The sequence below is a fragment of the Apteryx rowi genome, unplaced genomic scaffold (assembly GCF_003343035.1).
Source record: "Apteryx rowi isolate R43461 unplaced genomic scaffold, aptRow1 scaffold_720, whole genome shotgun sequence".
NCBI classification, from domain to species: Eukaryota; Metazoa; Chordata; class Aves; order Apterygiformes; family Apterygidae; genus Apteryx; species Apteryx rowi.
Window position 1 is genome coordinate 60,616 of NW_020451006.1, and position 21,819 is coordinate 82,434.

Sequence of the window (21,819 nt, forward strand, 5' to 3'; positions counted from 1 at the left end):
CCAGCTTCGAGAAATATACAAGGAGTAGCACATCTTTTGTTAGCGAGATGAATAATTTTTTCTCTAGTTCTTACTAGACTTTGTCATGATCATAGCAAAAATGGGGAAAAGATCTCTGGTTATCTGCATAGAATAATTGATTTGTGCAGTTTCTTTTGGATAGGAGCCCAAAGAATAATTTTGGTGAATTTTTAAGGCAGAAGGAATTCCTAATGATGATTAAACTTTGTTAACAGATAAAACTAACTTCTGTTTCATGTGAAAGTTGTCCTTTAGAGAGGCGTTCATATGTGATACTTGATGAACAAAGAGATGAAACTTTTCCCTTTTTTGCTCTGTATTGGTGAACACAGCTACTAAAAAGCAAGAATTCAAAGAAATTGAAACTAAAGTACTGAGCATTTTGTATATAAAAAGGGGAAGTGGAAGAATACAGGAGACATTTTGTTGCAGTGGTGTTTGAAATGGTGCTGAAATGAGTTATTAGGACTGTCTCCAAGTCCTTGAATTATGATATTGTTATTAAGAGCTGCTTTGATGACCCTTCTTTAAAGAAGCAAAGCATATTGGCAATCTTATTTCAACATAAAATTCTATGCAGTAGAATTTTTCTTTCCCTAGTTTATAGTCAGTCAACTTAAAAGTCAGAGAGACTATATTTAAAAAAAGCAATTCTCTCACTGGCAGTACAAAAGTAACCCCAATATTCAGGCAAGTAGACGATGTGTTACCATGCTGTAAATTCTTCAACTTCAATCATCTGTTGATCCAGCAGTTCAGTTCTTCTAATGTACAAGAAACACTTCTATTAATATTAGTGCTGTAACACCTTGCCAAACTCTACAGATGAACTACATTCTGTCTCATATTTTATAAGCCATGAGCTTGCCATAGTTAGATAGGAGTTTATTGACATATGTATAACAAGTTTAACCAGTTTGTGCTGCCAAATTAAACATTGTCTCCCAGTTCTATAATATAAACCTTTAAACTATGGTAAAAGCTTTTAGGCCATAGGAGTTCTCAAGTTACTTTTATCTTTATGTTCTTAGCATACATTTTTTTTATAGTAATTTTAAGATGATGCAGCTTCACAGGACAAGACAGTGAAGTTGTATTAGAAGTTCTGTATTTGAAATGCAGGCGATATGCAAGTGCATAAGGAAGTAACTTTGCTATTGTGTACTATTGTGCACACTGTGTTCAGATTGTTTTTGATGTTCATGACAGAAAACATTTTGCTCATAAGCTGCCTTGAAATGTGCTTTTTCAGTTGAGGGGGAGGAAGTGCAACAAATTTAAGGTCCTCCTCCTTGCTGAGGGCTAAGGCTGTGTAGAAATCTAACATGTAGGGTTTGGTTTTTTTTAATATATAACTTGTATGTGCTGTTTTTTTTCCTTCATTATGAGTCTGTGCCTAAATTAGCTCTCCATTGATTTTGCTTGTTTGTTTTTCCTCAAAGTCATGATTTTTCTCACTTAAACTATGAACTGTTGGGCGTTGCTGGGTTTTAGTGTTTCCTTTTTAACATACTGCCCAGGGAATTGTGTGACTGCTATAAAAAGAAATCAGTTAAATAGACTGTATTTGTTTAAATTACCAAAGTTTTATTTTAAAATTAAGACAGAACATTAATGTGCTGCGAAATATCCTCTGGTAAATACTGATATAAAATAAGAAGCATTAAACACGTTACACGTATCAAAACTTACCAAATTGTTCTGCTTTTTATTTAATGAACTCAATTTCCAAGTATTGTTAAAAATATCTATTTTTTTTTTCTCTTCTGAGAAGAGCTTTGTACTGAGTATTCACATCCACTGTAAGTGCCAGTGATCTTTTGTGTTGTATTATTTCAAAATTACTGCTCCAGAGGTAAATCTGTTGTGGGTACTCTGTAATGGGAATGGAGTATTTGGCTCAGCAATGACCTGAATTAAGGAAACACCTACAATCTTGAGAACAGTGGAACTGACACAGCTAGAAAAAAATAGGTGATCGCTGGCCACAATCAATTAAATAAAAAAAGGCAAAAGTAAGGAGTCCCATGTTGAGGGGGTCTGTTGTCATTTCTGTAGTGAGGAGTTTGATGCTTTTTCATAATTTGTCCACTGGATTCCCATTATTTTTTCCACTGACTGTTTTTAACCTCACTTTTTTTCTTCCCTTCAAGCTGCTACTGAGAGTTTGTTTTAACATTACACATGTTCCAGATCCTGTAAATGTGTTTCATTATCGTTGTTGGTTTATTTTTCTTAAGAAGGATCCCGTCCCATTGTCTTCATTTGCAGTAGACTTTCTTCTGAGGATCAGCTCTGTGAAACCGAACTCCTAATTATCCTCTTGTATTTTTGGGTAGAATTATAAATGGACGTAAGTCCTGGTTGCATATATAGATAGCATTGAGTTGTATTGCTTTTGAAAAAATACATCCAGCAGAGCTAGATTAGACTTGCTCTGTGAACTTCAGCGAGACTTCAAGAAGACTATTTCTTCCTCATTCATATAAAAATATCACCTGAATTTTGATAAAGTGATTATTGTTCTGCAAGATTTATAAGATTTTTAAGAGCTTGTAAGTAAAACTTCTCATACAGCACACCAACAATATGTAACACTGAATAATGTTAGAGGAAATGTTTAAAGTTTCAAAGCCAAGCAGAAGTTAGGAAATACCAAATGAAGAATGTCTCTGTGGCTCTAATTAGACTACTCACTTTTGTACATATGCATTGTGTTTCAGCCTTGAATTAGATGATCGGACACTACTGTCTCCACTAAATGCTTTAACTGAGCCTATGAAAGCCTATTAGTAAAGTTAAAAGCTACAACAGTGCCCAGCAGTACAGTTGCCTCAATAGTAACCTGCTATAATGAGCTAAGAAGACCTTAATTTTAAGGAGCTGTCCAATTACGTATAAAAATGGGTTCCGAAGAACTAAAGAACTTCAGACGGTAATATTAAGGTGAAATTTATATATGTAGGTTTCTGGAACATTTAAATAATGAGGTCCTTCCCATTCTGTAACTGCTGATGTGAGGAATGTATGTTAATTGATGAACCATGAAGTAAACAAAATTAGAAGTCAATAATGTGACTTCTATAGTATGTAAGAGATTTTCAGTTATACAGCAATATGATCTTATGACAATAACAAAAACCTCTGTAAAATGCATTTCTAGTAGTCATAAAAGGACACTTGAATGACCACAATGTAGGAAAACTGATAAATGAAGTATTGCTGATTTATCATGGTGGGGACTTTATGCTGAGTAGAGAAAAGAAAGTGAGTGTTAAATCTGAGGACAGAGGCAGGTGGGTACCAGTGGTGTATGTGGGGTTTTTTTGTTTGTTTGTTTTGTGCTAGTTAATTGCGAGTTGACAAATCAGTACTAAAAAACAGCTGTGGTATGGGTGGTAGGTTTTCTAGCAAATAAACTTTTCATCTGTGGAACTCTTATTAGCCTTCTCTAAGGCAAGCACATCATTTTGAGCTTCGGAGATGAGAAATACCATCCAAATTAACTAAAAAAGAAATTAATTTCTGTCACTTATGTTAGAAGGGTCCAAATCATGCAGTAAGAAATCATTGATAATTGATAAGCAATCTGAAGAACAGAATATCTGTTGGAGTGATTGAGGTAACGAAGTGGGGAAACGATCTTATTTTGAAATTTCCAAAGGATGTAATTAAATGGTGAGACAGTTACTAACCACAAGTGTGTAAAAGTTCATGGTTCTTAGTTCAACAAAACATCCTCAATAATATTGCAGTAGAGGCTTGTAGTCATGATACACAACACTGTTTAAGCTGTTATTCCTAAATTTGTCATAAAATTACGAACTTAAAACTAGATTGTATTTCCTGTTTTAATAAGGGCTGTTAATGTCGTGAAATATATGTTCTCGTGATTTTAAAAATAATTGTCAGTGTTTGATTAGAACACTAGGTATAACTGTTCTTGTAAATGAAAAGTTCCGCACCAAATTCTGTAATAAATTGGTGCGTACTATCAGCAAAACGTGTAAGAAGACCTCGCAAGTAGGAATTGGGTAAAGGTCAAGTAGCCATCACAGTTTTCAAAGATGTGCCCTTTTAAACGCATGGGACCTGAATCTTTTTTGCAGGGGAGGGGGGAGTACTACAGAGGTGTTGTAATGCAGAAATGAATGGAGCTTAAAGGACTTCCATGTGTATGTTTTTTTGTTTTTTTTTTTAAATAAAAGACAACTGTGCTGCAAAGAGTATACAAGGTTTTAATCCATGTGGCTTGTAAAAACAGAGGAGACACAAACTGCACGCTGTGTACATGTAGCATGCTGGTGAGGAGCAGAAAACAATCCTTAAAGATCTTTTAGGGTAGTACAAAGCCTGTGGGCTTCTCTTCATGGATTTCAGGAAGAACAGCGTGTGAACTGGTGTCTCAGTGCTGAGCACTAAGTTTGTGTTAGTTCCGAACTCGTACATGAACCAGTATGTGAAGTCACGTGGTGTGAATTGGCCGGAAAGAATTGGGATGCGTCAGAACAGTTGTTCTCAGATGTAATTTTTTAGAGTTTTGTGCTAAAATTAGAACCTTTCTGAAACGGTGATCAAAAACAGGGAGACGAGAACTATAGGGCTGGACCTCGTTGTTTGCTAGAGGAATATCAACAGTGAAGACTTGTAATGATTTGGCTGATAAATATGGAATGTAAATCTCAGCTGGCCTGTAACAGTAGTGTACTTTGCACGGTTGTGTGATTCAGAAAACATCAAAGCAGCCTGCTACTTTGAGCAAATAACACACTCACTACAGCGCTTTTAATCTGTCATTTTGTACAGCCACACAGTGCACACTGAATGTGCCTGTTTTTACATACATTGTAGCCTACATGATATGCAGAAAGAGGAGGCTGTTCTTAATGGTTGACTTTGCAAGTTTAGTAAATATTCTTTCAGATTTTAAGAAAACAAAAAATTTAAGGTCTTCAAGTAATCTCTTGCCTGTGTGTTATAATGGCCTTGCGAAGAACCACAGACGCAGTTTGTGGTAGAGCCAGGATTAGAATATGGCTTTCCTGGATCCCAATCAGTGCGTTGTAGACCAAAAAAGAGAAAAGAAAAATTGTTTGTGGGCATCCTTTGTACCAGCTGAATGGACAGGATGTGATTACATAATTCAAGATTTAGTACAATTTATGCACATAAGAACAGACTTGCATTGCACAGTCCAGCCTTTAAACTTGTCATTTCTTAAACTTTTTAACTTTACAATTTTGGCATCGTGTGTAAAAGCCTTTTTGTTTGATCTGCAAATTTAAATCAGATGCCGTTACCTAAATTAATGTTTTAAAATACCTATTTCTGTACCTAAAGAATACAAGTGTTATATACCTATAGAGGAAAGAGTTTGCTGTCTGTAACAGAGAATATCTGTAGTACTTCAAATACGCTTTTATACATAGTAAATCATGTAAAATCATTCTTCCTCCCTCTTACCTGCTTCAAACTCTGGAAGATGTTCATAGATTATTGATTTGTAAGTACTGTTTTAAGTTTGATTCGATTTCCACAAATACAAAGTCTCCACATGATTCACATATTAAAAAAGAAAAAAAAAAGACTCTAACTGAAAAATTATCTTCTTCCTCCTGCACTACATTTCTTTAAGGGATACCAATTATTAAAGATGTTAAAGCTATCACTTCTGTCTCAGTTACTGCCTCAGTTACTGAGAGGAAAGCTGCTTAAATCTTCAGAGTTTGCAATGTCCTTTAGTATCTTTCTCCTTCTTATCTACAGTTTGCTGACTGGTTATTTGATAACTAGCTACAGTTTTCATGCGAACCTTCTTGCAGTCTGTATTTTCTATGGTGACTCTTGATTTATGTTTGAAACCACAGAAAACGGGTGTGAAATGGATTTTTGAAAGGGCATTTAGTGCATCCCCCAGCTTCAAGGATCAGGTCCATCTAAACGATTTCTGTTATGAAACTACTTTTTAATAGTGTTGGAGAAAAGATAACCTTCAAAGTTTACAATTTTTTTTTGTGCCTGAAACAGCAGCTTGTGAGGCTTGCAGCTTGTCTTGTTTTTTGCTGTGTTTTTGTTTCACCCTGACTGTATCATGCAAATGAAATTTGTTAGCTAGTTTGAATCTTTCGTCCTCAGCCCAGCACTGCATGCTCAAGCACCACTGCTAAGTTTCTTCTTGCAGATGTCTGTTTCATCCATTTCAGAGATAATATTCCACTGTTTTTCTTATGGTCTGGCTGTCTTCCAGCAGTTTGCTGTCCTCACTGCTAGGAAGTTTTTTCTTACTGTCTAAACTAAATTTTCTCTGCTGCAAGATAGGCCCATATTACCTTGTCTGTGCAGAGTTGATACATCCAATCACTCCCTGCTCTGTAACAGTCTTAAAAAATGTAACAGGCCAATGTGATTAGGTCAGTCTTATTTAAAACAAATTTTTCATTCTCACAAGTAACAGCTTTTAGACCTCTTATCTCTGTGATTTTTCTTCTCAGCTCTCTCTCCCTGGTCCAGATCTGAATTCTAGTGCCCACAGCGGGACATGGTACTCCTCGAGGCCTTGCTGGTGCCAAGTAGAGTAGAAGGATTACTTTGTTTTAGAGGCAGTGCTACTGCTTGTACAACATAGTAAGTAGTTTATTTTCTCATATCATCAGATGAACTGTTTCCAAATGATCGTATCTCTATTCTGAGTCTCTAAGAAAAAAAATTCATTGTTCCTTTTTGCAGCAATGGACCTGAAGGCATGACTTGTAGTAGTAGTTGCTCCTTGCTGCTTGTTGCAAAGACTTTTGTGTAAGGAGGAAGTGCTTCTCCTCTTTTCCTCTGCCAGACTAGACGCAGTAAGCACTGGGAAAGGGAAGATGATTGTGGAACATATATAATGTTTTTACCTTTTTCGGTGGTGAGTGGTGTTGAGTGGAGGGTGGAGACACATTATTTGGCTCCCCCCCCCCCCACCTGAATAATTACCTATTGGTATATTGGTGAACCTGAAGCATATGGCATTTCAAAGGAGTGACCAGGATTTTACTTAAATTTCTGTTCAAGTCTTCCATTTTAAACTTATTTTTCTAGTTGCCTGTGTTCTTTGTTAATCACTCTGAAAATTCTCTGATATTGTGAATTTATATCTGCTTCATCCAAATTTACTCAAGCAAGGAAGATGATGTTTTCTAATGTTGCATTTGTTTTTTTCTCCCCAGGATCTTGTGGTTAAATTTTAGGAGATGCTTTCTTATTTTCACAAAATACTGCTTTGGTCAGAGGAGTGTCTTTAACCATGATATTTCAGTACAGCCTTCTCAACGTTGATGTACAGATATGTTGAGAAATGACACACAGTCTTTGCCTATAGAAGATGGTAGATAACCAAGTCACTGATACCATATACACATAGAGTATATGTTTAAAAAAACTACTTCACTCTATCCAACTGGCCTTCAAAATCTTAGTATAGTATAATGATGCCTTGTTTTGAGAAAATTCTTTCTGGGTTGTATTCCATAGGTAACCATTATTTGCTTCCTTTTAGTTTATTTGCTTTTTGTTTAGGTAGTCCAGTTTGGGGGGTGTTCTTGTGCAGATTTCCCCCCACCACCACCTACTTCTTTTGTGCTGGAGCTGGAGAGGACTGCTTAGTTTACATTCTTTAAGAAACACCTGAAGATTCTACAGAATGTCTTTTACTCCTGTATTTTGTAGAGACATAGGTAACCGGAGCATCTTCTTTTCTCTCCATTTGGAATCCTTAGCAGATGCTTTGCGTGACAGGCGGGAGGGAGCACACAAGATGGTGCGTATGCTGCCTGCATGCTCCTGGCCTCTGATAGTAAGGAGTGTAACTCATCAGTGCAGCTTGCTTCAGATGTTATCCTGCTACATGAAAAATAACCATTTGTGTGCACAGCTATGTATTTTTGGAACTGACCCCAGGGATTTGAGCCTTGAATATAATACAGGTTCTGGAAACCTTTCAGTTTTCTTATTAGTATTGATTTAACATGCTTCAAGTTATTCATAGAAGCGTAAGAACTCTATTTTACTGATTTTTTTTTTCTGCTTTATTTCATAAAATAAAGTGAACTTTTTGAAGAATCTGTATTTTTTGGATGGAAAATTGTTGCTTTTTCTGTTGATTTGATAACGGCTTTAATGGCAGTCCATTATGTTAGACAACATACACTATGATTACCTTTTTTTCTTTCTTGTGTCTTTTGTACTTCGGTTTTCTTAAACATGAAAACTGTAATGAAATTAAAATTTATAGATGCTTCAGAAAGCTTTTTGAGGAAGTTATTCTTAAGAACTGCTGCTCTTTAATTCCTTACATTCTGTTTTCCTTGCTGTGTTGCAGAGGATAGTTATCTGAAACATTTAAACTATGTCCTAATTTTATGTCTTAGATATATTTTTCCTATAATCAGTGATCATCTGAAATTTGCAGCTGCTGCTCACTTGAAGTTGGTTGTTAAATTTGAGACTTCGAGTGCAGAGAAGGAGAAATAAATGCACATGCTTACAAGCACAGATATATGGGCACATATGTACATGGCAGTAAAGTCTGTGGTGATTTAGGGAATGTGTGGCTCTTTCTTTGTCCACTAGCTATGCACTGTATATAAGTTTAAAAAAAAAAAAATTAGGAATTGTTCTGTATGTGGATCTCCTGAGCGATGTATAATCAAAGGTGATACTAAGACCCTTTGTCAACCATCTGTTTTATGCTTTTGTGGCCCACAGAATCGCCAGCTAATACTACGTTTCTAGGTTTCTGACCATGTTACCCGCTGTCCCCGCTATGCTGATGAACTGAGGTCAAGATGCAGACCTTTATTTTATTTTTACCAGAGTGTCTTACAGTAACTTGTACAGGTTTAGCTTTATAACCTTAATTATATGTGGAATGTGGGGAATGCTCTATTATTTTTCTTTATAAGAAGACCATGAACTCTAATTACTTAGTTCAAGTATTAAAACATTCCTTGTGCTTCAGGACTGCTTAACTGAGCTACATTGTTTGTAGAAAATAAATATAACTACCAAAAAGTTTCTGCTGATTACTTCAATATTTCATTTATATCGCTCCTTCTGTATTTTGTATGGTTTTGTGTGAATTGTCATTATTAATGTTGCGTTTTTAATTTTGTTTCTCTCTGTTATCCTTTAGGAGCAGCATTTAAAATGTTAAAGGCAGTTTTAAAGAAGAGCCGAGAGGGTGGAAAAGGAAACAAGAAAGAATCAGGTATAAATACTGATAAAATATTTTATAATGTAGATGATGAATTGTGCATTAAATTCAGCAGTTTATTGTATTGCAGCAGTGATGTCCAATATTTAGGGCAGAGGGTGACTCGTATTGCAAATTCTAGCTGCAGGGAGGTCTGTTTGCCACAGGCCCCCTGCTTTGTTTTGACTGGACTGTTTACATGCAAAGCATTCATGCACAGATTGAGTAGGAGGTCTAATAGTTCCTGGAAGTGTGTATCCAGTGGACTCATTTCTGAATTGCTCCCAGGAAGGCAGACAGATGGAACCATCTTGCTCTTTGTTCTTACCACAGAGATACTCAGCAGGCTGTATGTATTGTTCTGGCAGTCCAAGGCCATGGTCCAAGGCCAGAGAGTCAGAACCCTGAACTAAAGAAATACACTTTCAACTATTTATTCAACTATATTATAGAAAAAATGTTTTTAGGTACTATGAGAGATACAGTTTGATTATTTGTGCATTTAGAAAAAAGTGTATTGAAAACAAATTTACTGTAAAGTTTTAAATTGGTTATCAGCTTCTATCAAGTTCTGTTTTTTCCTTTAACTATAAAGATTTTTGAAGATAAAATTAATTATTAACTAATTTTGCTTAACAGAAAATAAAGCTTTTTTTTACTATTAAACATAAGCTTAGTAGATCACTACTTATCTGTATTGTCCTTTAGGAAAAAGGGTAATTGAGAACTAAAATTCCCATTTTCATGGGCAAGGAAGGACCATTAAATAAGGACCATTCTCCCTTTGAGAAGGAGTAATAGTCATAGAGGTGCAGGTGTTCATGGCTGAGTATTAAACTGCTCTGTGCAGACTGTGCTGAAGCTTTTGCTGCCGTGACTAGAAAGCTGATGGATCTGAGTGATCGTTGCCTTTTTCTTTACAGTGCAATCCTTTAACTTTAAACTACAAATGTAGATTGACTTTTGAGAATTTAGACCCTAAATTGTCTATATAGAGTGTGTTATGTTCTGCGGCAACACAAATTTATCTTTCTCAGAATAAAGAATTCCTTCAACAAGCAAATCAAATGCATATCTTGCTGTGTAATTTTTAACTCAGTACAGTTTTAATCCTACAGGGAAGATTTTTTTTAAAGTTGTGTTTTGCAAAAAGCAGTTCTGTGTTCATCTGGCAGGTGGTGTGTTCTTCGGAATATTCTTGGGGTCTTCTAAAGTTTACACTCCACCAGCACAGTTTCTTTCAAAGTGACTGAATGATGAGAGCTATTCTGAAAAGAAAAAAACGTTGACACTAGATCAAAGATGCACAGAAGTGATCCCAGAGCAAGACGACAGGCGTTCTGCTAACTTTCTGTGTACTGTTGACTTGAAGTTACCAGCTGGAGCTGTTTAAACATAGCAGCTTAAAGATTCCTGTGGTGAGGCTTTCATTGGTACATTTTTCTTTAAAATGCTTGATGGAAATTGGTTTAAGCTCAAAAGGAAAATAAGGTTGTTTGGAATGGAGGTTTGACCAGGCTTTGATTAAAATCTGAAGCTTGAAAAGTCTTTTAGGTCAGAAAAAAAGTATATATTTTTTTCTTTTATGATCCCATTACATCTGTCTGGATTGCTGTATGCACAAGGACAAGTTTTCTTCTGTTGTTCGTATAAATACTATGCTGCTGTATTTCTGAAAACTGTGTTTTTTGTTTTGTTTTAGCAAAGTCCTAGAGTTTCATGTATGAATTGAATGTTATGGAAACAAAGTGTTGGGGAAAAATTGGTGAATGATTCCTGGATGGTAAATACTAGAATAAGGAGGAGTGCAGGAGCCACCACTGTTTAAGAGGAAGTAATTAATTTATACTGTATTCCAAAGACTTTGGATTATTTTGTGTTTAAAGATGTTTTGAAAAGTTTGAAAAGGAATGTGTTCATTCTCCTTTGTGTTACATCTAGTGCTTCCCATGAAGTCCTGTTCAGTTTCATAGTTCTGTTTTGTTTTGTAAAAGACCTTCCAGTTCTTTCAAATGTGAGACAGCTGAAAGCCTTTAGAGAAGATATGAATCGAGGTAAAGAACATTGATCAACTTGTAGAGCTTATTTTTTTGCTCGTTTCTCTCCCTGCCCTTTAAACAATGAGGACGTTTTTTTGAATTGTAGAGTTGTCTCATCTCATGGCCCTTCAGAACCTTAATAACAACTCTTAAATTTTAAATACTTCAAGAACTGTGAAGAAAATGAAGAAGAATGCTGGAAGTTGAAGTGGTGGAAGTTGACTTGAGAGATACTTAATGTGGAAACATCCATCCTTCTATCCACCATATAAGCTGATCCTTAGAGGGCAGTACAATAGTAAATCTAGATGCTTGTCTTAGCTTCACGGGGCGTTGGTTTGATTTATTTGTTGATGACGTTTTGAGCAAGTTTTTCAGAGCTTCAGGCTCTAGCAGGAGATAGACATGAGAGATCGGTTCAGTAGTGCTAAACTGTACCCGATTAGGAAAATTTCTATGATCTTTTTCAATATATCCAGGTTAGGAATAACAGCAGCTAAAAGGTAGTAATGTCTTAAGCTGCCACAGCTAGTTCAAAATTGGCTGAATGAATGTGCTCGCAAGCTTTGCTAAGGTAAGTAGGTAGATCTTCACAGAATCATATCTGTCATACTTTGCATCCCAGTAGGTAGAGAAGAGACACTGAGGTATTGAATTGCAGCTGAGGAGCAGTGCCTCCTGAAGGGCTGTCTTGACCCACTCTGAAGTCAGTGGAAGAGGTTTAGGCTAAATGCAACAACTTATTCTTTAAACTGAAGTAACCCCTGTTGTCCCATGGGTTTACTTGTGTGTAATAAAACTCCTGGAAGCCTCTGTAATTCAAAGGCTGAGTGGGATGATTCCTGTTTTACTGAACAGAACTTCCTGTTTATGTATTAGCTGTATCCTACTGGTTTTACATCTGTTAGCCTTGCAGAACCTGTGCAAATAGGAGTGAGGGGATTATACCTGAACTGCAAGCACAACTATTAGTGTTGAAAAGTCTGTGAAAAGGCTGAATGACAACAACAACAAATTATCAGTGCAGAAATAGTTTGTGTGGATTCTAATTTAAGATTTGCCGTTTTGCCCTGAAATAAGGGTTTAAGAGCTAAAGACAAACATAACATTTTTGAAATCTAGCTGTTAATTATACTTGTATTTACACTAAATACATTTTCTAAAACTTTCTGAATTCAGGGATATCCTGAAACATGAGATTGGAAAAGTTAGAGCTGATGTTTTTGGGAAAGAGACTGCCTTACACACTACATTATAGACTGTTAGAGGATCTTTATACAAACATCAACTTCTGCCCTAATCAGATGGAAGATTATCACATGGGATGTCACTTTTGGATGGAAAAATGGCAGCTTAGGCTACTCCAGTAGGAGCATGCTAGCAATATATAATAAGATTTGGATCCTGCAGTCCCTTCAGTAATTGTTCTTTCTCATACAATTGTTTTATTAAAATGAGTTTATTTAGATGTGGATGGGAGGCATTGATAATCGACTGTTGTAGGATTAGATAAAATCTAAATGAAGCAAATCTGTGTCTGTGTACGTGCATGTACTTACGTACATATGTGTGCGCACATATGCAGACATCCCTAAAAAGCAAGCAGCGTTGACAAAGTTGTTTATGTTTAGAAAAGCTTTTCATAGCAAAACTTAAAAAACTTATTTTTAACGGGGGTTTGAGGACAAGGTAGTTGACATCATATTTATGTAAACTGGTGTACCAAAGGAGTAAAGTTTCAAACAAGCTAATTTTTAACCAGGACATCCTACCTTTTCTGCATCCAACTTTTTTCTGTTTTTCTACAGTATGAAACAATCTGCCTGTACACCTATTCAATCATAATTGTTTACATTGTGGGGAAACAAGTATCTGTAAGTTGACTTTTATTTTGTCTTGTTGCCCTTCTTTCCATTATAATGATGTATGTACAGGTAAAGCACAGAACTTGGGGGGGGGGAACAGACATGACCTAAATTCTGCACTTTTCACATTACAGTTAAAGGTAACAGGAAATTGTTTTCTGAATATTTGGAACTAAGTGGAAAAGAGCAAAAGGGACATTCATTTTTGTGCCCAGGAAAGTAATCTGTGGTTTTATACTTTCTCATGTACACCTATCTGAAAAAGTACAGTAATTATTCTCCAAGTTTCCCTTTTGTTTCTTAAAGGTTTCATTCAATCTCAGATACAAGGTTAAAATTTTAATATTGTTTTCTCTTTGGAAGATTATTATCGACAAACAAATATTCATCTCTTTAAACTCTCCAAGAGTCTCCAAGTCCTTTAAAGGCTCCTTAGAAGGTGTCTTTTCTAGTAAAAACTGACAAACCTAGTCTTGTTAGTTGGGAGTCACTCAGTATAACTCTCAGTAATTCTTATGACTTCTGCATAGACAGTCCCATCCCATCACCCCCCACCCCACCCCAGTTTCTTTTTAACTCCCTTGGGAATTTCTTTCTCCTCTGTCATCTTTGCTCTTTTCATAGATTACTGTGGGTTGTGTTTTGCAGTTTCGTTCCTTGAGGTTTTTTTAAAGCTAAATTGACCTCTGTAGCCAGATGACATTTTCGCCACTGGAAGATTCTCTACTGTGACCTCTCTTGGAGTGAGTTCCCCTTTTTAAAGTGTGACAGAAAAGCTTCATATCTTAGCATCCCAATTCAAGGATTTGGGGTCAGAAGCCTGTTGTTTTAACTCTAGTTCTACAGAGTTACCTGCATACATCAGTCTTGTCTGTGGCCATGATGAAATAATAGCATCAAGAATATATTTAATAAACTTCAGAATATAAGACAAAAATACTTTTTAATTATGATTATTTTAGTAGAAGATCTACATAGCTATACTTGCTTAAAAGTGCTTCAGAGGTACAGATTTGTGTCAGTATTTCCTATTGGTTTTCTATGTTGTCAGCAACTTAGTAACACACGCTTATGTATTTCTTTTTTTTAAATGTCTTAATGGCAGCGAATGCCTATATCTGGGAATCTGCATTTTTTACTAAATAAAAGACACTGGATATAAGATATTTGTAATGGATTTCAACTTAAAAAGGAAAGAAAATCCTATATTTTAAATTTCTACAGAACATGCTCAATTATTTCAGTCAGCTTTTTAGTAACATGAGCACTGTTGTTCTGTTGACCCAATATCAGGCCTGAAGGAACATGAATAATAGAAGTATTGTGCTTAGTTTGCAGTGTTCTTCCTGCACTAAATCCCATCAGAAGTTTAACATACGATGTAATACTCAGCATGCATGAAAACTTTATTGATTTCTGTAGAAATTAATGTGGTAAGTAGATGGGATTTTTGTATTTTCCAGTTTAAAGGCTTCTTTGACTTTCAGATGGTGCTCAAGTAACAAGGAACAAATTATTATGTCAACAAAAAGATAAAGTTTAGAAAATAATACGATAGTGCCATAAAGGTAGGGAATTGGGAGAAATAATAAGTGTTTGATTTCTGGATGATGAAATAAAAGGCATTGAAGTGTTTATGGCTATGCATGGTACATACAGTGACTGTCTTCATGCTCAGATTTTTTTAATTGGGGGGAGAAGGAGGGAAGTTCCATATCCATAAATCTTTCTTGGTTATTGTTCAGTTCTCCTGTAGATCAGACTTACACTTTTTACATTACTATTTTGAGACTTAGTTTCCATTGTTTTTCCTTCACCTTGTGTTCCAGTATCTTTATATGGGTATCTTTGACCTAAATATGAGTCTGTAAAGATTTTTGAGTGTTAAGAATAGAATGGATGCTTTTATTTCTGCAGTCTGTTTATTGTAGACTGGCACACTCTTAGTTATTTTGTTTGTATGCCTAATCTCTTCATGAACATCCACAAATTGGGTGAAAACTTTGAATTTGGAATTTTTGGGGGTTCATTTGCATGCGTTCAGATGTAATTAAGAAGCTGAGATTATACTTATCATATGAGCAATCACAACTCAGAGTACAAGTTACTCAGTCATTGAAAGCTATTTTACTTTTCAAAAAGAATACTAAGTATAATCTCAACTTCTTAAATGTTCTTTCTCCCATTCCAGGTTTATTTTAGCATAGGCCACTGTTAAAAGCTTGACCCATAGTGCTAGTGCAGCACTTTAAAATAAATGTGCTTAAATTCACTGACACAAATTTTTTTGTTAATGGCAGCTAAATTGCTACTTTAAAATAAAAGAAAAATTGTTAGCCAAGCAGAAGGCCTAATTATTTATTAAGACCCTTACATAATCATTTTCTTCAGATTAAATATTTTTGGAGTTATTTGCCTGTAGCAGTAAAGGTTTGTCTCTCAGCTGAACTTGTTTAGTTAAAATGTGTATTTGACACCCACCTTTCTTGCGTGATATCTCATATAAATACTGGTATTTGACTAACATACTTGTAAGTAAGCTGAGAGCAATGAGAGCTTCAGCTACCCTTTTGGCAATCTTTAAATAAAATAAGCTTGCATTTTTAAACTAAATGTGCAAATTCAGTTGGCATTTTCCAGCCAAACTCTCTGTGATGTTAGGCTTTGAATTTTAAGTGCAGAGGGACTTTCTGGCACATAAACTACACATCCACTAGCTTGAACATTGAACTTGTACTGGAATGCTTTCAAGCTTCAGCGTGACTTTTGGTTGTTATTCTAAAAATATCTTGCAACAGAAGACGCATTGTTTCATGCTTAAAATATGGAGCTGGTTTTGGCTATTCTGTGTTACTTTGCCTGTTTTGTGTATCTGTTGATAGTTATTTAAGAGTTTAAGCTCCTTTTCTGCTGAGCAGTAGGCATTTTATGTAGTAAATGACTTTTCCCAGAAGCTAACTCCAGTGATATCTCCCATGGATATATAAAAATAAAAAAAAACAACCTGCCCATGGAACACCTAAATAGAAGTTACTTCAGTGGTCACAATAACCTCTATTTATCACTCTGATTTCTTAGAAAATTGGCTGTTTTTTTAGATTAGCGCTACATAAGAACAGTAGTATTTTGTGTACTGAAAAAGTAATCTAGAGTTCAGATATAAATGCCAGGGAGTGAGCAGATAAATTCAAGTACAAGCAGAACTGGCAAATATTGTCCATTTGGACCTTGAAACTTTTTTTCTAAACTTCACTTGGTTAGTTTCTGACTTAATATACTTCACTGCTGCCAATTACTCAGGCCATAATGAGTTTTCTTCCCTTTCCAGGCTAGTTTATCCCTTTCTTCTGACCACTCTGTGCCTGGTGTGGTTGGGTCTCGAGCAAGGGAATCAAATTTTGATTTTCCCTAATGCATGTATTTTACATGACAGAAGCCTGTTTTCTTGTCCCAGAAGGGTGGCTGCTGAACTGTTCCACTTGTCATGAATCTTCCTTCAACTCTTGATCAGCGATGGTAGTAGTGTGAGTGGTTACCTTCTGCTAACTGCAAAGACCAAATCATTTGGCTTCTGTCCTAGGTTGCCTTCTCACCAAGCTGGACTGGCCCTGTGCATATATGCACATGCACACATGTGAGCATTTAAATTTTTAAAGATACAGCTCCTTTACAGTGCAATTATCAGTGTTTTGCAATTAAAACAATTTCATAGTGCTGCACATGCATATGGATTGCTATAGTTTATTACTGTGCTTTTTTTGAAAATGCACAAATTTTCACAGAGGTGTCATGGACCTTTCAGTGTGAAGAAAACAGAAATCATAGGTAAAGCAGCTAATAACTATTGCTGTTTTTTTTGTTGCTGTTGTTGCAATCTTGCATGCACTCCCTGTGTCATTATGCCTCTTAAGCTCACGTTTTCAGTTCTTCATGATGAAAGTTCTCTGCAGAGCTTTACAGACTTTAGTGGTGGATGTGTGTGTAGAAGTTGCACAGTTTTTAACAACAGTAATACACTAGTGGTTGGCAAATAACGCCTCTATTCCAATAGAAATGTCAGAGGAGTTTGCAGACATGCATGTTAAACAAATATTGCTTACCAAGAAAATGATCGTATTATAGGAATAGGTTGGCTTTCCCATCATGTCTGTTTTAGTGTTCCTCAGGAACATGCTTATTGACCAGCATGTTTAAGTTCTTAGATGATGAAAAATCTCTCTCTGTTCAAAAGATCTTGTTTCATGGTGCATCATCATGTGTGCATCAGAAATGTTACTATTACTTCCTAGGACTGTGTTTTAAATTGGGTTTGTTGTGTTGAGGAATGGAAATCAAGGGCTGCAGTGCCAACTAACAGAAGAATTTGAGTAAGTGCCCATTCCACCTAGCTGTTTGGTCACTTGACACTCGCACATGACACACTCGAACCAGTTAGAGCTCTGTGTCTGTGGTCCAGCGTGGACGGGTACTGCAGACCCGGGGCAGCAGGGCGCTCCCTCCAGCCAGCCTGCGCTGCGTCCTGGCTGGTGGCCTGGTCCCTGTGCCTTGTGGTCCCACCTCAAGCGTGGCCTTCTCTGCAGCGTGGGGCGTTCCTGGGTGTGTTTCCCCACACTGAGGGGGTGTTGCCTTACCTCCTTATTGATCCCTGAGAACTGTCGGCATAAGCCAGCAGTGGCCTTGGTAGCCAATGCGGTCCCAGGCCGGTCTCGGAGACTTTCTAGTAGTGTTAATAGATCTTTTTAGCATCTTTAAGCAGAAGTGCAGAACTTAAGATTTCTTCTGCTATAGCACAATATTATATTCTTTCAGAAATATTTCAAAGTGGTTTGAGAGTTTTTTATTTCATTTCAGTAGACAGATAAAGGGAGAGAAAGACAATCAGCTATCTCAGAAATACTGATTGAGAGAAGTCTGTGGACTACTGTCTGTCCTGCGGTTGCTGTCAATATTCAGACTTGATCAAGGAGTCTGCGTTTTTGTTAATTTAGCTTTCACTGTTTGGAAGGTTGGACTCTTATTCTTGTATGTTAAAAGAATCTGAATTCCTGTGTGTTTAAAATAATCCAAATTCCAACATCTGCACCACACTCCAGTTTACACATGTTCTGGTAAAGTATTTTACGTTCTTCTGGTTTCTAAGTAAGTACCCACAACTTGTACTGAATGAAGAATTAAAAGTGTGTTATTGTGTTTAATACTAACAACTAAAATGAAAGACACCACAGTATATAATCTTCTCTGTTCAGCAGAAGGATTAGCTAAAAGGTTTAATTTTAAGGCAAATTTCAAGTTCTGTGTTAAGGATATTAAGCTCTCCAACATTATTACTTTAGTCAGCTGTTCTTGTATCTTTTTGTATCTTAAAAAACAAACAAACAAAAAAAACTTGTTAATCTGATTAAGCCTTCTTGTTGCATCCCTAGGTGTCACTGGGTTTTGATTTCCATTTTCAAAGCGCTTTAAAAAAAAAAAAAATTTTTTTTTAAGCTTTTAGGTTGTTTTCATGGTTACTTTGACCACTGACTAGAACCTGTGGTTCCTTGCAATTGATGCTTATGAAACTGTTGTCCAGAGGCTCCTTGACAGTGGAAAATGTACAGTTCAGAGGGTCTAAAGGATTAAAAAAGTGGCATTTTACAGGACCGTTCCTTATTTTTTTAGTTTGACATTATTAAAAAAACTTGTGAGATGTCATATTTCTCCTATTCCAGAACTGATGTTTGTCTGGTTTACATTGGTGTAGAGACCAAGAAATATAATGCACATTTAAAATAATAAATGGTACTGTTCTGAAAATATGGTAGCTAAAATGTTCTGAATGACTAACCTTTGAGTTAGTAACAAGTAATTTTGGTATTCTGTGTGCATCAGTGTGTGGCAGCTGATTACATTTGGGCTTTGTTGCAACAAATTGTCCTTTGACAGCTGTTACTCATGCATTTTTCCAGTGTTTTTTTCATAATACCAGGTTGCTGTGTGGAAAGCATGAAGTATTACCTTGTGGATCCCACAAGCTTGCTCATTTTGGGTCTGTTTTGTCATTTGTGTGGATCCAAGCCTTTTAGAGGAATTTATCCTTAAGCTGGTTTTGATGTGTAGATTTGATCATTAGTCCAATTTATGCAAAATGGAAGATACGTAATTAGGATAAATGAAATATTCAGGATGGATTCAGTCATAGGAAAGGAAGATATAAGCAGGTAAACTGAAGCTTGCCATTCCACGCTATCATGTATATGATGTAATTATAACCAGCCATAAATCATGTTAGCTATGTAGGCATAGAACCTCCCTTCGTGCTGTACTGTTATAATACTAAAATTCATAGATCAATTTAGAGGCCCCATATGACCAAGAGACAGAGGAAGTGGTCTGCTGCATCCAAAGATCTCTGCCTTTATGGTGTGTTGTAACTCTTACTATGATGCAGATCCATGACTGTATTATAAAATTGTTTACTCCTGAGGGCTGGTACTTTAACATTCAGTTGTGCTGGACAATCTCTGTTGGGTCTTAGCATCTCACAGTCTTAAATTCTCATGAAGCAGCTGTTCTTCCTGCTGTGGCTTCCTTTTATGCCGTGAAGAAAGGCGAGCCTCCTTCTAGCATCAAATGGAGACAGGATGTATTTCCAAATCTTCTGCCCAGCTTCCCCCACCCACCCCCAAAAAAGAAAAACACTCTTTACCCTTTGCTCACTTTTGGGGGGAGCGAGAGTATGTTTACTTTTGTTAGGGAGAAAGCCAATGGGAAGAACAGCAAGGAGAGGATGCATAGGGAAGAGAGAAAACAAGGAAAGCAGCTGCCATGCTTATGCTAACTGTCACCAGCCTGTAACTGCTTGTGAGCTTGGGGACTTCCTGAACTCAATGTAGCTTTCGGTTAACCATCAACAGGTTAACCCCGATTAACCTGGGGATAAAGCTACATTGAGTTCAGGAAGTCCCCAAGCCCACGAACAGTTACAGGCTGGTGACAGCATGAGCGTTCAAAGAGGTATGAACCTCCCTTTGAATCTGTGTAAGGTTTTAGCATCCAAATGCTAAAGGTTTCCATTTACTATTGATTATCTATTAAAGTTCTTCTCCCCATAGAAAATGTGGTTTGTGTTATCCAAGTTGTGGCTATGCCTGGGACAGTGTTCAGAGGGTCATGGTGCACAGGTTCTGTTGGTTTCCATCTGTTCCTGGTTTCTATCCTTTTTTCTTTTTTTTCCCTCCTGAGGCTGCAAGTGTGGGATTGGCCCTTGTCAGGTATCATAGCCTTTAGTCAACAGCTTTTCAGAGAAGTGCTGGAAGGGCACCTGTACAGTTTCAGCTTTCTTAGGATGGTTTATGTGTAACAGCTCCCCAGCAACACTGGCGAGGTGAAGTCCTCGCAGGCCAAAGTCGGAATGTTTGGGTTTTCTCAAGGTATGAACTTTTGCACTAATGAAAGAGCTATTGTATTTAATGGCATGGGAATATGAATGACAATGAACAAAAGCTTGTTGTTAAGTTAGGAAAACTACTGATTGAAAAGGAGAATTTCTGTGGCATGTATTTGGGGGTTTTGTTTTTTGAATCATACTTCCCTTAGAATCCAAGTCGTGAAAGGTTGATCTTTACATCTCTCCCCACAGTGTCTGTGGTGGTGAAACATCAGAGTATTACTATATTAAAAAAAAAAAAAAAAAAAGCTAAGACAGAGTGGTCTGTCTACAGGCATAAGTATTTTTCAAGTTGTTGTCATAGGTAAATTAGTCATCTAATTTACTGACAACAGTAGACTTATTCCAGCAGTGAACTTAGCCCGTGCTAATTTCGTAGGGCTCTTTTATGAAATAATGTTTCAGATTATAATTGACAAAGATAAATGAAAAGTCACTCAGTATAGTAGGAGGACAATTTCTTCCTTCATAGGAAAAGGGAAAACAGAAACCGGGGAGTCCTGGGTGGACTTAATAACCCTGAAGGGGGAGGAAGTAACTTTTGTTTGTTGTTCTCTTGTCTCTTGCACCCTCTTACTAACTTTCCAGCTGGAATGCTTACACAGTGTCCAGATTGCAACCCTGACAATATATCTTAAAAAAAAAAACCCACCTTAGCAACAATGTCAATATTTTCTATTTGTAGTTAGCTGTTATACCATACTACTTTGGGGGTTTTGCCTGAGTCCAAAGTAAAAAATGGAACATAAGAACTGGTTTCTTTGTGTGTTCTTCAACTAATTCATGAAAAAAACTCATGTACTATGTTGCATAAAAAAGGATATATATCTAATCTTAAATCTGCGTTTAAAAGCAGCTGTTGTCAAAGTTTAGTTGAAATAATTGCCAACATTGATCTTTGAGTATGAACAGCATTTCTAAAAGAACACAGAAAGAGCCCCTTAGCCACTTGGTTTCCATGGAAAGGAAATGGGAACTCAGTGCTTTAGTTATCTTGGCATTTTTGAAAATCTCAAATATGTAATTATAATTTCTGAAAATGTTTAGGCTTTTAATTGTATGCTTAGGCTGCATGTGTTTTAAGCACAGTGTATTGCTGCTATCTTACTAAACAGTGAAGCCGCTCTTGTAGTTCCCAGGATTTTAAACCAATAATTATATTCCTGTAATAGTTATGTTCCTATAATAGTTGCAATGGACTTTAAGAAAGAATGTACCATTACAGTTATCTAGTTTTTG

The 21,819-nt window shown here is 36.5% G+C and overlaps 1 protein-coding gene across 1 annotated transcript in view; it reads left to right on the top strand.

Moving 5' to 3' along the window:
* The first annotated feature begins 6,559 nt into the window (after nucleotides 1–6,559).
* Nucleotides 6,560–21,819, top strand: part of TANC1 (tetratricopeptide repeat, ankyrin repeat and coiled-coil containing 1) — a 76,707-nt gene continuing 61,447 nt past the window's right edge. Inside the window, exons 1-2 of the mRNA XM_026087575.1 lie at nucleotides 6,560–6,590; nucleotides 9,188–9,262. Coding sequence (XP_025943360.1) covers nucleotides 6,560–6,590; nucleotides 9,188–9,262 — 106 coding nt within the window. The remainder of the gene's footprint in view (nucleotides 6,591–9,187; nucleotides 9,263–21,819) is intronic.